At 32.2% G+C, this 15,183-nt stretch overlaps 1 protein-coding gene across 5 annotated transcripts; it reads left to right on the top strand.

Annotated features, from left to right (window-relative positions):
• Nucleotides 1-1,844: 1,844 nt before the first annotated feature.
• LOC128230381 (galactosylceramide sulfotransferase-like) lies at nucleotides 1,845-8,521 on the top strand. 5 transcript variants are annotated; one of them, XR_008260207.1, is made up of 4 exons: nucleotides 1,851-2,008; nucleotides 5,866-5,980; nucleotides 6,904-7,027; nucleotides 7,775-8,521. XR_008260207.1 is itself a non-coding variant. In XM_052942598.1 (3 exons), exons 2-3 carry the CDS (start codon nucleotides 5,958-5,960, stop codon nucleotides 7,958-7,960), a joined length of 1,080 nt encoding a protein of 359 aa, XP_052798558.1. In that variant the 5' UTR covers nucleotides 1,845-1,926; nucleotides 5,866-5,957; the 3' UTR covers nucleotides 7,961-8,516. The 5 variants fall into 5 exon arrangements, 4 of the variants coding, with proteins under 4 accessions (XP_052798558.1, XP_052798557.1, XP_052798555.1 ...); XM_052942598.1 differs by having other exon boundaries at nucleotides 1,845-1,926; nucleotides 6,904-8,516; XM_052942597.1 differs by having other exon boundaries at nucleotides 1,848-1,944; nucleotides 6,904-8,516.
• The last annotated feature ends 6,662 nt before the right edge of the window (nucleotides 8,522-15,183 follow it).

Here is a 15,183-nt window from a genome sequence, read left to right as displayed (position 1 = left end):
TACAAGGGATTTTATACAATATTTATGCAAAAAGACACAGAAACAAGCTCAGCAGCAAAAGGTTTAAACATAAACCCGGTTTAGTGGCACTGGGCAAACTCCAAAGACATATAACACAAAATCACAAACAAGAAACACAGAACAGCACAAAACTCTACAAACAGCACAGTGCATACATACAATATATATATATAAAAATAATTGGTATGTTTATCAAGAATTGTTAGGTAACGCCTTGGAACGGTCAGTAAAATGTAAATTTACTGGGGGTTTAAACCAGTTTATGTGCACAAACCTCACTCTTATCCCAACAATCCTTAATAAATGTTAAAACGCAAAAGGTAAATCTTATCAAAGTATGCATTAAAACTATCCGGCAATTTAATGGTAAAGATTCATCTAGGGCAGATACAATTTCTTTTACACTGTTTATTGAAGATGCACTAATACTCTAAAATAAGATTTACCACAAATAATATGATTGTTAAAATATACCAAAAAGGATAAATACCTGTCCAAAACTAGGGTTCTTATGAAAGATAAAGAGTTTAATTTAAAAGAAATAAGCACAGTATTTTACCTTATGAGACTATAGTACATCACAGTAAATCTTTTAGCATTCACAAATTATTTTTTTCAGCTCTTAATCTGGACTCTCACAGATAAATCATTTTTACAAATTGTAAAAACGTTAAGTCTGTGAGAGTGTAGCTTTATAAATACTACTGCAATCTTGTTATATTTAATAAGTGATTTCCATAAATGCATACAAGTAAGTTATTAAAGGTTTATCAATCAGAAGTTATGTTTGTTATACGCGTGTATTCATTGATTTTGAATAAGAGTGTCCCTTAAAAGTTTTGAACAATCTCACAATTCCAGAATATATTATTCTAGGTTTTCTCTTCAGACAAACAGAATTTACATAATCTATCATTAACAATAAACATCTAAACTAAAGTTAGTTTGAAACTAAATCCTATGTTTATTTATTGTTTGAAGCCATTATATATGTGTTCTTTTGTAATTCTATATACCATTCAATATAGCTTTTTCCATCTTACATCCTGCAAACAGTGTTCCATTAAGCCTGACAAGTTGGAGTATTGTTATTTTTATTAAATCATTATAAACGTTTTTACTTTCTTTGATTTCAAGCCAAGTATCCTAACCATAACATGACATTGATGGGTTTTGAGTTTTATCATTAATACAAAAAGTAATTTAACATGTTGTTTAAGTATTTCTTAATAACTCTTATTAAACCTTCAAACAATATGAAAAATATATTTGTCCCTTTATAGCTCTCTAAGTATCTGTTGGTTACAAATGTGTCTGCATCGCATTTAATGAACAATTAATGACAAATTTTCTGGTTCCTATTTTATGGTTCATAGGCGCCTAAAATATGGCAAGAAAAGGAAGGTCTCTTTCACGTGAGTACCGTAGGCAAACTGTACGCCCATCGTAGCTATTGTCTGTTAGGTTTAATTTGTTACAGTGTCAGGTAGAAAAGTTTACACACTTTATTTCTCTTTTAGGGGAATTTTGTCATCAATATGTAGTACTGTCGAACCACGTTGGCTCGAACTCGCTTGGCTCAAACTACATGTAAAGGTCCGGTAACTTTAACCTCAATGTAAGCATTTCCGCTTGGCTCGAATTGCTTGAGGATGGAGGTATTCTGGCCTGTCCCTGTGAGTTGAGCCAACGAGGTTTAACTGTATATATCTATAAGATAAAATATTTCTGCTGTAACTGTTTTTTTGCAGTGACAAGTATAATGTTTCCTTATAACATCGGATCGGATGTAAGTTGATATGTTTAGAAATCGTAATGTGATAGAACTATGCTATATTTTATGTGCATGGATATTCTTGTCATTTTAAAAGCGTTTATAGTGACAGTGTGCGGATGTTACACTCGGTATAAAAATAATATAATGTTAGTATTATGGAAATAAATAACGTATTTTGCCCAGATTATTGCCGCAGCATAGATATTTTTGGTTTGTTGTTTATTTTATCTTTCTTTATTTTTAATGTTTATTTAAAGTTATATTCGTTGAGTTTCTTAGTCAGTTAAATTCTGAATCAGCAAAGCATATTAGGTTATAACCTAAACTAATAAAACACACAAGCAAATATTTTACTGGTTTATCACCACAAGGACACAAATCATGTATAAGTGTTTCTGTCCTTTATCTTAATATTGATTACCAAAACATTACAAGCGCATGTGTTGCCATTTCATAAGTGGCACATATATTTTCTTGCTTTGAAATGTTACTCAAAATTTCAAATATAACAAACGACAACTTGCTTTATCTTAAGAGGCCACATTTCTAGCTAATAGTGTTAAACGATGGTCAAATTTATCTTTATAAACTGGTCGGATTTCAAATTACATTTTATATCAGGACACTACGAAATATATACCAATTGTATTTTGGATGAAAACTAACAATGATTAAGGTCGTTATGCCCAGTAGGCAAACAATAAATAATAAACCCTGTTTAAAGGCACAATTCAAGGACCTATACGACAATGAAGTAGAGACACAAACATGTACACACGAAATATATTCGTCAAAATAGCTTTATCGAAAAAGATTGGATTACCGCAACCAAATGATCAGGGAACAGGGTTTTCTTGTTAACGAGACTATCGGGGGCTACGGACATGTTTTCGACGTGGAAAAATAGCGACAAATAGTGAAAATGAATAACGCGGCGTCAGGAAGTTATAATGCAGCTGAAACAAAACGATTGGTCAAGGAGTTTTACACTATAAACGATGTTGCAGCACGTTTGTCTACAAGTTGCATAGACTAATTACGGAAGAATAAACCGGGTCAGCCTTCCACCATAGGGGCTAGAAAAAAGAAATAAAAATTAACAGCGATATAACAACGTTATTAAAACCATTTGAATTCTAGTTACAGCTAAAGATTCATCTTCAAATTTTCAGTAAATGATGTGAAGATGGGACATTTTTTTTCAATTATTTTATTTTTCCAAGTTTGTTGCTAGTATACTGTTCAAGTATGTTTCATTGATAACATAATGATATTTTTACCTGAGTCAGATACACATAACTGTGTTGCCAGAAATATAGATGTAGCGTTTAATAATTCATGGGGAGTTTCCAGAGTAGAGTGCATTCCATTTTATATTTGAATATATTTTATATGAACTTTAGATAACATGAAGCAAACATTCATAAGGATAATGAATAACGATGTTTGATTTTATTATATTAAGTTTTATTTTTGATAATGTAAACATCAATTAAAAAGAGTAATAAAATTCTAGCTTATCCTTCGATAGTTTTATACATAAAACAATGGAACATACATGGACAAGCCAAATAGGCATACATTCATAAATAAACCCTGTTTAGGAACACATTGCAAAGGCTTAAACGACAATGAGCTATGTTCCCTAACATACAAACACCAAACCTACTTGTTTAAATAAATTAAATAAATACGCTCGTCATTTTATAGAGTTTAGAGTTTATTTAAGAATACAATAGGCAATATGCCCATGCGTACACAATCAATAAAATAAATACGTTAATTTTTATAGCATAGTCAACGGTCATTCAATCTTCCAATCATAAGTTACAAATTGGTTTAACAATCTCAGTGCCAAAGAACAACATAAACACAGCGAGAGGAATAACTAAATATTATCCGTATTAACTATAGTATGCATTTCTCAACTCGAAAGCTTTTATAACAAACATGGATAATTTTCTATATATAGTATTTTGAGAAGTGAATAATTATATGACTTAAAGCATATTAGGTCTTGCATAATAATATTTATCAATGTAAGCTTTTCTTATACCAGTATACAATTTACATTCAACAACAAAATGATATTCACCCAGTGAATCACATAAATGACATTTTCTTTCTGAATAAGATATAGCAGGTGGTTAATGCCATCTACCAGCCTCTACCTATAATCTGTGTCCAGACATCCTTAATCTTGACAATGCAAGTTTATACTTATAAAAGTTAACATCCGTTAAAACTGTTGTTATTTTGAAGTCTGCAAATAGCACATAGGTTGTGGCTCTGGTAGACTATGATAATTCTGAGCTCCAACTTTGAATAAAAATATCAGTAACTCTTTACCTAAAAACCTTCAAAAATAAAGATATATCTCCAACTCCTTTGTTTAACCATACATCATTGAATCCAAGCCTCTGAAATAATTCTCTTAACATAGAAATCCAATCTGCTTCTAAATACATTTTATCATATACAATTTTGACATATTTGATGGTTTGAATATTTATTTTAAGCCAATGTCTAATCACATTTACAAAACGTTTGCTAAACAATGAAGTCCTATTTAGTTCACCATAAACTAAAGTATGTTTGGTTTGTTTTCTAACTCCTAATATTTCTTAACAAAAAAATAAATGTAACATTTCTATTTGTTGACAATTAAAAAGACCCCACACTTCAGAGCCGTAAATTAAAACTGGATACATAAGTTTATCGAAAATATCTCATCTATGTTTCACAAATCCAAGATTTACAATTCCAAGATATGTAAACTTGTCAACAATTTCTAATTCCTGGCCTTTAAACCAACATTTTAAATTCCTCCTTTAATATACCGCCTTTCCTAATTATCATTACCTTTGTCTTTTGTGAGTTATCACTTAACTCCCACCTATCACAAAATCTCTCTAGTAATGAAAGACCTTCTTGTAAACCAATCTCTGATTCTGACAAAAAACAATATCATCAGCATAAATAATATAAATAGTTTAAACACATCTAAATCTATACCCTGATGGTTAATTAGTCATGAAATACTCTTCTTTATCATTTAGATACATGGAAAATAAAAATGGAGATAAGGATTTTCCTTGACGAACACCTAACAAACATGTTAAACTATCACTTAAAACATTGTCATATTTTACTTAAGACTTAACATTCCTGTACATCGAACGTTTAATATCTAACATTTTACCTCTTACACCAAGTCTAATAAGTTTGTACCATATATTATTCCGTACAACATAATCGAATGCCTTGGTAAAGTCCACAAATGCAGTAAATAACTTCTTATTTGTATTTGTGAAAAAAGTTTATAATACCATGTCAAACAAAAAAACATTATCGATAGTTCCCGTATTTTCTCTAAAGCCAGCCTGAGCCTCAATATAAACTTGATACTTTTCAGCCCAATCAGTAAGTACATCATTCAAAACTTTAGTAAATATCTTTCCAAGGGTACTGAATTATGTAATACCTCTATAATTACTTGCAACATTAACATCTCCTTTTTATATAAAGGCATGATGAACCCTTCAGACCACTATTCAGAGAAATAACCAGTGTCAAATAATTTGTTAAACAATCTACATAAAGCTGTACTAAATGCATCATTGTTTGATCCAAACTTGAAAAATTCATTAATAAAACAGTCAGGGCCACCTGATTTACCATTATTTAATTTAGTAAAGCCTTACTGATAGCCTCAATAGTAAAAGGTACAGTAAGTACCTCAAACATAACATTTAATTCTCCTTTAAATATCTTTCATTGAAACACAATATGTCTTCATTAGGTTGAAAAAAAACACTGATTCAGGATTATTTATAGATCTGAAATATTCTAAAACATCACCAGATGTAAGGGAACATGAGTTGTTTACAATATATCCTTTAAGCAACTTTCAATACCATTTTGCATTATTCATTTTAGCATTTTATAGTTTACATGTGTGTGACTTGTCAAATACAAACTTCTTTTTTCTAACCTCATTCTAATATTGACGAGCGATTTCATATTGGAATTCAATCGATTTGAGACCGATTCCAGTGTTATTGCAGATACCTAACGAAGACATCCTTACAGCTAGAACACATTATCCTATAACAGGACTTGATTGCACAGCTGATATCTCGTGTGTGACATACCAGGAATGAAGAGAAAATTATGCGTTTGGTAAGCTTGATGTGTTTTTTTTCTCAGTATGTATTTTATCACTTGTTTTGTTTTGTGACAATTTAATAGTACAAAACAAACGTCGAAGACAATATATATGCAAAAAGCTACAGAAACATGCTCAGTAGCAAAAGGATTAAACATAAACCCGGTTTAGTGGCAATAGGCAACGCCAAAGACAACACAAATTCACAAACAAGTTTATCAATGTTGAGGTATCGCCTTGGAACGGTCAATGAACGCACACATACTTTCACTTCAATATTAAACTAGTTGTATGTCCAAAACCTCATACTTGTCGTAACATTAATCAATATTTTTAAATAAATAATATATTACACCTTTTTCCTACACATACACTCGGACAAATTTAATCAGAAACACCTCTTACATCAAAGCTGAGTCATATCGCTAATCTGCTTTTTTGTTTTGGGAAAAAGAATGAAAACTAAAGGCATATATAAATCCCTATTTTTTACTTTTAACCGCAAGATATTTTACCCTTAAATTTTGCTACCTACATTAACAAATTTCATTCATTTCAAAGTCGATACAAATCTTTTGTTTTCATTTGTACTTAGTATATTATCATGCTCCGTTTAAACGTGAGGTTATATTTTACCGACCTTTTTAAAAATAATTGTGACGACAATCAAAACCATTCTTAAAATTGTTCTTATGCTTTCGTTATTTAGACTCGCGGTTCTTCGTATTCAAATGACCACTTTCCTTAAGAATCACAAAAATAGTTGCCTAGCAATTCGCAAACCATAACTCAAAAATAACTGACACATTCCAGAAGTGAAATTATTTGATTATTTCTTTGACACATTGCTTTGAACTAAAATATTATCGACACTAACACTACCAATTCCGTGTATAAAGGCACGCATAGTAATGACCCTCTCATGTGTTTGTTTCAGGTGTCTGGTTGTCGCAGTGATTGTATCTATTTACATGTTGGCACAGCAGGTTAATATAACCATGAGCACTGCGATATATTTTTCCAGTCAGCTTGAAGAGGTTCGGCACATAGGTTTCCTAAAGGTACACAAAGCTGCTAGTTCCACAATGCAAAACATTTTTTTTCGGTTCGGCTTAAAGCGTAACTTAACGTTTGTGTTTACAAATCATCCGAATTATTTCTCGAGAACGGTGTCACAGCACCTTCCTCTGAAAATGCCAAGGTTCCGAGGCGACCATGACATCCTGTGTACACATGGCATTTTTAACATACAGACCTATGGAAGCGTACTTCCGAAGGATGCGACGTACATTGCAATTGTGCGAGAACCGCTCGAACAATTTGTGTCTTCTATCAACTATTATTCTCAGCCATCCTCGCAGCTCCCATACATATCGGCAATCCCTGGAAATAAACTAACTGCACTCATACGTAATCCAAAATTCGACAAAGGATTTTTTTCATACACTAACAACAGTATGGCAAGAGACTTTGGAATATCTAGTTCAACCAATCAGGAAACAATTTCTGCAAAGTTGACAGAGCTTAATAGCATTTTCAAATTGGTTTTGTTGGTTGAATATTTTGAAGAATCTTTGATACTTTTGAAACGGTATTTTAAATGGAAGCATGTGGATATATTGTTTATATCAAACAATGTTCACAGCAAGGAAGGCTGGTCAAAAAAAGACCTTACTCCAGATGATATTGCGAAATTTAAGCATCGAAATTGGCTTGACTATTATGTGTATGACCATTTTTATGAAGAATTTTGGCGCAAGTTCCGGTTTGAGTTACTCGATATTCATATGGAGGTGCTCTATTTCAAGCGCGTCCTGGAACGTCTTGCGTCCTTCTGTCGTGCGGGGAACGAACGCGTTGAGAGAAGTCTAGAGGTCGAAACAAGTACCTGGGACGCGGGCTTTAGGGTGAACCGTGAAGAATGCGACCTGATGTTAAAAAATGAGCTTGATTTTATATCAGTATTGCGACAAAAACAGGGAAGTGAGCTCTAAGAAGTTGAAAATTGCCATGTAATTAATTGTAAGATAATAGGTCCATACGTATATTATATAAGAGGGACTGAATAATAAACAGTTCATCTTTGTATTATTTTTCAAAATTATATTTTACAGGTTTTCATTAATATTTTACATTGTCATGGTGTCGCAAAATATTATGACAATCTGTAAAAAGAGACGTTCAACATTGTTGTGTTTGAACAATAATGGAAGGAATGTCAGTGGGAACCAGTAGAGTGATTGTTACAAAATACTCCGTGCTTTTACATTACAAGCTGATACATACGCGCAAGAATTAGATTCAGTGTGTGTTTTCATGCCTGCGCATGGGTGTGCTTATGTAATAGTATATGTGTGTGCGTGAGCATAATTGTTTAGTATGGATATTTATCCTAACAAAATAAATAGAACTGAATTTTTAAGATAAGAATTTAGAACTGTGTGCTAATACAGATTATATGTGAAAAAATAAATGAGATAAAAAAAAACATTTGACTACAGAATGTAATTCCACTGTCGTTGACGTATGCACTTGAATTTGAACAATGTAATAAATATTTTATTTTTGTCTTGGTCACGACAAAAAAATTAACACCTATTCGTGAAACATCAAAAATGTCACGAAACTTGATTTTACATCTTCTAGGTCACACACTACCAAATATAGCATTGGTTTAATATGCTAAGTTGACAATCAAAGTTTTGAAAAAAATATAAAATATGTTGTTCATAGGTTAAGAATAAACGGTATGTACAACCACGAACATGGAAGATGAAATATACAAACATATTACAATAGTAAAGAAATGTCACAAAATTGGATTGATTTTGTTTCCAGGTAGACAGCAATTGTCATCCCGTGTGTACAAAGTTAAATTGGCAAATCATAGTTAAAGTGTAAAGCCATCATAAGAACTGATGAATAAACAATATAATAATATAATATAGTAAGAAATGTTTCAAAGCAATACATACTTAAATATACAGGATATTTTACTGGCCAAGGTAAAGTACATACGTGAATGTTTATTAATTGGAATGTGCAAAAATTAATTGTTAACTTCCAAATATTTAGCTTAAAATTGTGAAGAAAATTAATCAGGTCTTTTTTAACATCAAGAATCAAAACATGTTACAAAATTACTTATTGTTCGTGGCAAGATAAAAAACATGACTTATTTTTTATATCAAATAATATTATAAATCTTGTGAGGAAATGTGAAACAGATATTTGTTACAAATCAGATCATTCAATAATTGCTTTAGAATTATGTTTTTCTTTAACCAAACATGGTAAAGGACTATGGAAATTTATTAACTCACTTTTATTAGACATTGAATATTTAGAATGTATAAAAAAAGATTGATGATGTTATTTTACAATATTGTAATCCTGTATACGATAGTGAGTTTGTGGTAGAAATGGATAGATCAGAAATACAGTTTGTAATTAATGATGAATTATTTTTAGAAACTTTGCTCATGGAAATTAGAGGTAAAACTATATCTTTTGCCAGTTACAAGTCTAAAAAAGAAATAAACAAGACGAAATATTGCTAAATGATATTTTAAAATTACAAAGTAATATAACAGAAGATACAGTTAATAATTTTAGAGACTGAGTTAAATGAATTAAGAAGCAGTAAGCTTAAAGCCTTTGTTATTATATCTAGAGCAGACTGGAAAGAAAATGGTGAGAAGGCTACCTCATATTTTTGCAACTTAGAAAAGAAAACTATTGCTGATAAACATTTACCATTTATTGAAAGAGACGATGGCACTTTTATATATGAACAAGATGAAATTTTGAAAAATCTTACAAATTCTATCAACATCTTTACAGTGAAAGGGAATCTGTTGATTTTGATCTGCAAGAAGAACTAGATAATTGTGTTTATAATGTATTAAACAAACATCAGATAAGCTCCCTACAGGGCCTTCTAACATATGATGAAGTATCATGTACGTTAAAACATATGGGAAATGATCAATGACCAGGATGTGATAGATTCACAGTAAATTTCTACAAAATGTTTTGGAAAAATATTGGCAATTTTGTTGTTTAAATAAATCATGCCTTTAAGTGTAATTCGTTTTCTAGAAATATAAAATTGGGTAAGATTATGTGTATACCAAAGGAGAATAAACCTAAACAATTCTTGAAAAATTGGAGACCTATTACTTTGCTAAACGTCATTTACAAGATAGCTTCAGGTAGCATAGCGAATAGATTGAAAAGTGTATTAGATGTTTTAGTTTCTAAAGACCAAACTGGAAATTTTGAAAAGGCGTTTAATTCTATATGTAACACAATGGCCCTCGCCAATCTGCTAAGGTCATTACTCGTTTCCTTAGCTACTAAGTGGTCAAAATGCCATAGCGTTATTTTCATTTGAGCTTCATTACCGTTACCGGCAGGTGTCAATTAGGTATCCTAAGAATATATGGAACGGTTAATCTCTTTATCATTTGTTAATAACGACCCTAAGGCTTGTTTAATAATTATCAAATGATCTGCTTTCTGATAAACTCATATATTACTTGGTACCATCGAAGATCAATCAGCAAGGGCCAAGGTCAACCGCTAATGGCTAATTTAAATACTGTCCAGAGATGTGCTTAATTACCTTGTTTACTAAAATCCTATCAAAGGGGTTTGGTCTAGTCCATTTTGACGTCACCAGATATATTGATTGACAGGCTCCTTTTTGTTGCGATAGCCAGTAAGATACTTTGAGTATGGTCACGTGAGGTCAAATGTACCACCTGATATTGTTAAACTATGAAGGAAAATTAGTAAACACTTCTGAATGGTCATCTGCAATTTAGGTCAATTGAGAAATATAAAAACACTTATCCGGAGCTTAAGGGATAGTTTTTGGAGTTTGGAGTCTGCTTCTCGTTAGGATAGTCGAGAATGTAACTGGGTTTAAATCTTCAGGGCTAAGGACCGAGATCAGGCAGTCTGCCAGCTTAAGATCTCAGAGTCAGCTTTGCTCTTCTTTAATAGATCAAATTAATTGGAACTAAGAAACAAATAATTGCTAACAATAAAACGTGTATCATCGGACGTGGTTGTTTTGACTTTATAACTATACGATAGAACGGCTTAGTGTAAAGGACGCGGTTTAATCGTGAGGGTGCTACATATATCGTTTAATTTTATTGAGAAAACCTTAGCATAATTTAAGTTTGGTGAAACATTTAAAGGTAGATCAGAATATTTTTATATAATACTGAGGTGGCTGTTCAATTAAATGGATACTTGTCAGATTTTTTTAAGATAGGTAGAGGATGAAGACAGGGAGATCCAATTTCTCCATACTTATTTCTTTTATGTGCAGAAATCCTTCCTATTAAAAAAAAGACATTGTAAAGATATAAAAGGTGTATGTGTTGATGGGGAGGAATATAGGATTTCACAATTTCTGGATGATACATCTGTATTACTAGATGGTACAGAGAACACAGTAAAAACTGTCATAGAGCAGTTATATAGATTTTCACAATTATCAGGTTTAAAGGTACATTTTGATAAAACGAAGTTAGTTTGGATTGGAACACTAAAATATTCTTCCAGATCGATTAAAACAAAATTCAAATTGTCATGGGGTGATACTAGATTTAAACTATTTGGTGTACATTTTGATGTAGATCTTTATAAAATGTGTGAAATAAACTTTGATGAGAAACTGTTGAAAGTGAAGAATAGCATTCGGTATTGGAAAAGAATAAAATTAACACCTATAGGCAAACTAGCTGTCGTAAAGTCAATTGTATTACCACTGTTTTTTATCAGCTTACCTTATCCATCAAATGATTTTATGAAACAACTCAACGATTTATTCTCTGAGTTTGTATGGGATGAACCTAAAATGCAAAGCACAGTGTTTGTGAAAGATTTTACAGAAGGTGGTATAAATATAATAGATGTTGTGAGTTATATGTATAGCTTGAAAATAAAATGGCTTAAAAACTATATAGTACATACTGAAAGTAAATGTTTTAAAGTAATGGCTAGTTTATTTGATGTGGTAAAGATGTTTAATTGTGGTAAAATGTTTTTTTAAATATTTGCCAAAAATTGTCAAATAATTTTTGGAAATATGTAATAAAGCATAAATGCTTTATATAGATAAAATATGTATGGGCAAAGTATAGCAGTTTTTGCATATTCCTTTATTCTATAACCATAACTTTAAAAAGGGAAATTATGTTTTTATACCTGCCTTATATAATAAGGGGTTACACTATTTAAAAGACTTATTCGATTTAATTGGTAAAATGTATAATCTTAGTGCTTAAGAATGGATTGTTGGCAAACAAATAAACTTATTACATTACAATGGGCTTAAATCTGCAATATATTCATATATAAAACAAAAGAACATTGTGTTAGGAGACATTGATATTGCTCTTTGTATTAACCCATGATTTAATTGTTATTTATAACATGACCTAAATAGATTTCTTTACAACACGTTTATTAAAACAATGATATACCAACTAGTCAACAAAAGTGGGTGTTGTTATATTAAAATATCAATATAAAATGGAAAGTTACATATAGCTATGTATTCTATTGCGCAAGAGACACATATATACAATGGTTACAGACAAGAATAATTCACAGAATACTACCAACAAAATCGTTGCTTTATAAAATGAAATTAGTCGATGATAAGCTAGGTTCTTTTGGTGAACGCTGTGAAGAAACTCTTTTTCGTCTTTTTTTGGATTGTAATAAGATACAGCCTTAGCTACAACACATTTTACAAAAAGTGTTTTCCATTGACCCAAATACTGTCATACATAGCATGTTTGTTTTGTTAAGGTCTGGAAATAATAATTTCAGGTTTGACTTATTGTTCCTAGAATTTAAGAAATTCACATTTTTATGTAAAAGAAAAAAATAGTTCCAACAATGCCAGGGTTTATAAATAGCCTAAGACTGGCTCTGAATATTTATAATAGCACAAAATTATCAGAAAGGAAAAAAAAGTTATAAGACAGTTGTAGAACGTTTTCTATTATAACTTCTTTTTCAATAAAATTATACTAAAATAACAGTTAAATATAAAGCATTGACGTTGACATACGTTGACAATATCTGATATAATTGCATGTTTATTTCTTTCCTTGGTTTTTTATCTTTCCGTTTTTTCCCTTATTTTATTGTTGTACAATGTTATTTATAATGAAACAGTACAATACGTGTGTATGAATGTTACTTTTCATGGTCTGTGTATGTTGTTGTATCTACTGTTTGAATAAAAGAAACTATCCCTGATAAAAACAGGATTTTTTTTAGTTCGTTCTAAAATGGTTATGCTGTCTGGCTTTCCCAAAAAATATTATAATTTGTCTCAGTATTTGACAAAATGCGCACAATAATGCGAATAATTGTGTGGTGATAGATGTGTCTTTATTGTATGGGGAATGCTGTATATTTTAAACAAAACTAGTAATATTTATTTACATGTTAGATTGCCATAACTATCTTAAATAAAGCAATAATAGCTACATATCCATGTATTCCTTTAACACTTAACAGAACCTCAATATTTCGTATACCATGACACTAAACAGTCAAAACAAATCTTAATATCAAATTCTTTCGTGTCTTGGTCAAGATTATCAGTCCATTCGTACGTTAGAAGTTAAGTTTCCACATCAAAAAAGTGAAAATATGACACTTAATCGGATATTTGCTTTTAATAGGTCAAAACAAATGTTTTCGTTCATATGTCAAGAATACAAATGGTAAAACGTGCGCAGTAAGTACATTTGCTACTCATGGTGTGTTAAACCATAAACTTACTTGGCATTTTACTGAATGGCGTGATGTGTTACAAGAAATCAAAGAATGTCGAGAAAATGGATGGATTTTGTTTCTACGTCTAAAACAATGATCACGTGTGTCCTACGTCAAATTTACATAATACAGGAAATGTGTAAAACCATCTACATCAACGATGACTAATCTACATACCTATATAGTATTAACGAAAGCGCTGCCTTTCTTGTTAGTGATTGTTTTTTTGAATTATGTTCTATGTCTTTGGCGTTTACCCTGTGCCATAAAACGGGGATTATTTTTAAACTTTTCGCTACTGAGCTTGTTTCTGTAGTTCTCATATTAATATTGAAGGATCTTTTGCGGATGTTTAGTTATAGTTTATTAATAAGATCAAGGGTGACGTACAAGGAGTGAAGGCAAACATTTGTCGTTATGCAAATTATGGAAGTTTTTACCTTATTTAATTTAAAAAGCTGTTCTGCTGCACTAGATAGTTTATTTAATATTTGAACAAACATGTACATTAATATTGTATACGTCAGAATATATATATATCGGCTGCCAATTGCCAGCTGGCTGCCAACTGTTAGCTGTTAACAGCTGGTTGCCAACTGTTAGCTGGCTGCCAATTGCCAGCTGGCAGACGTTCACAAGGCGGCTGCCATAGCGGCTGTATACTGTCAACTGGCTGCCAATTGCCAGCTGCCAATTGTCAGCTGGATGCCAACTGTAAACTGGCTGCCAATTGGCAGCTGGTTGCCAACTGTAAAGTGCCTAAATCTGCATTTTCCCGTTTCGGACTGCATATTCCCGTTTCGGACTGCATATTCCCGTGCAAAACCCTAACCCTAACCCTAACCCTAACCCTAACCCTAACCCTAACCCTAACCCTAACCCTAACCCTAACCCTAACCCTAACCCTAACCCTAACCCTAACGCTGGATGCACTTTTTTTTTTTATAAAATCTATGTCCGTAACCCTGGCCTAACCCTAGGTGTATTTTGCTTTTAAAATAAATTGCCTGCCTGCCAACTGTTAGCTGGCTGTCAATTGCCAGCTGGCTGCCAACTGTTAGCTGTTAACAGGCTGCCAGCTGGCTTCCAACTGTTAGCTGGCTGTCAATTGCCAGCTGGCAGCCGTACACAAGGCGGCTGCCAAAGGTCGAGCTAGGCTCTTCATGGCTAAGTATAAAGTGGCTGCCAACTGTTAGCTGGCTGTCAATTGCCAGCTGGCTGCCAACTGTTAGCTGTTAACAGGCTGCCAGCTGGCTGCCAACTGTTAGCTGGCTGTCAACTGTCGCTGGCAGCCGTACACAAGGCGGCTGCCAAAGGTCGAGCTAGGCTCTTCATGGCTAAGTATAAAGTGGCTGCCAACTGTTAGCTGGCTGTCAATTTCCAGCTGGATGCCAACTGTTAG

This window comes from Mya arenaria, chromosome 4 (genome assembly GCF_026914265.1).
Source record: "Mya arenaria isolate MELC-2E11 chromosome 4, ASM2691426v1".
NCBI lineage: Eukaryota > Metazoa > Mollusca > Bivalvia > Myida > Myidae > Mya > Mya arenaria.
The sequence above is the reverse complement of the archived record's forward strand: the minus strand, read 5'-3'. Positions and strand labels throughout refer to the sequence as shown.

Bases quoted from the DNA above. Each gene is read 5' to 3' on its own strand.
- LOC128230381 (XM_052942598.1), top strand. From the start codon at position 5,958: ATGAAGAGAAAATTATGCGTTTG. The intron at 5,981-6,903 runs GTAAGCTTGATG...TGTTTGTTTCAG, and splicing joins AAGAGAAAATTATGCGTTTG to GTGTCTGGTTGTCGCAGTGA.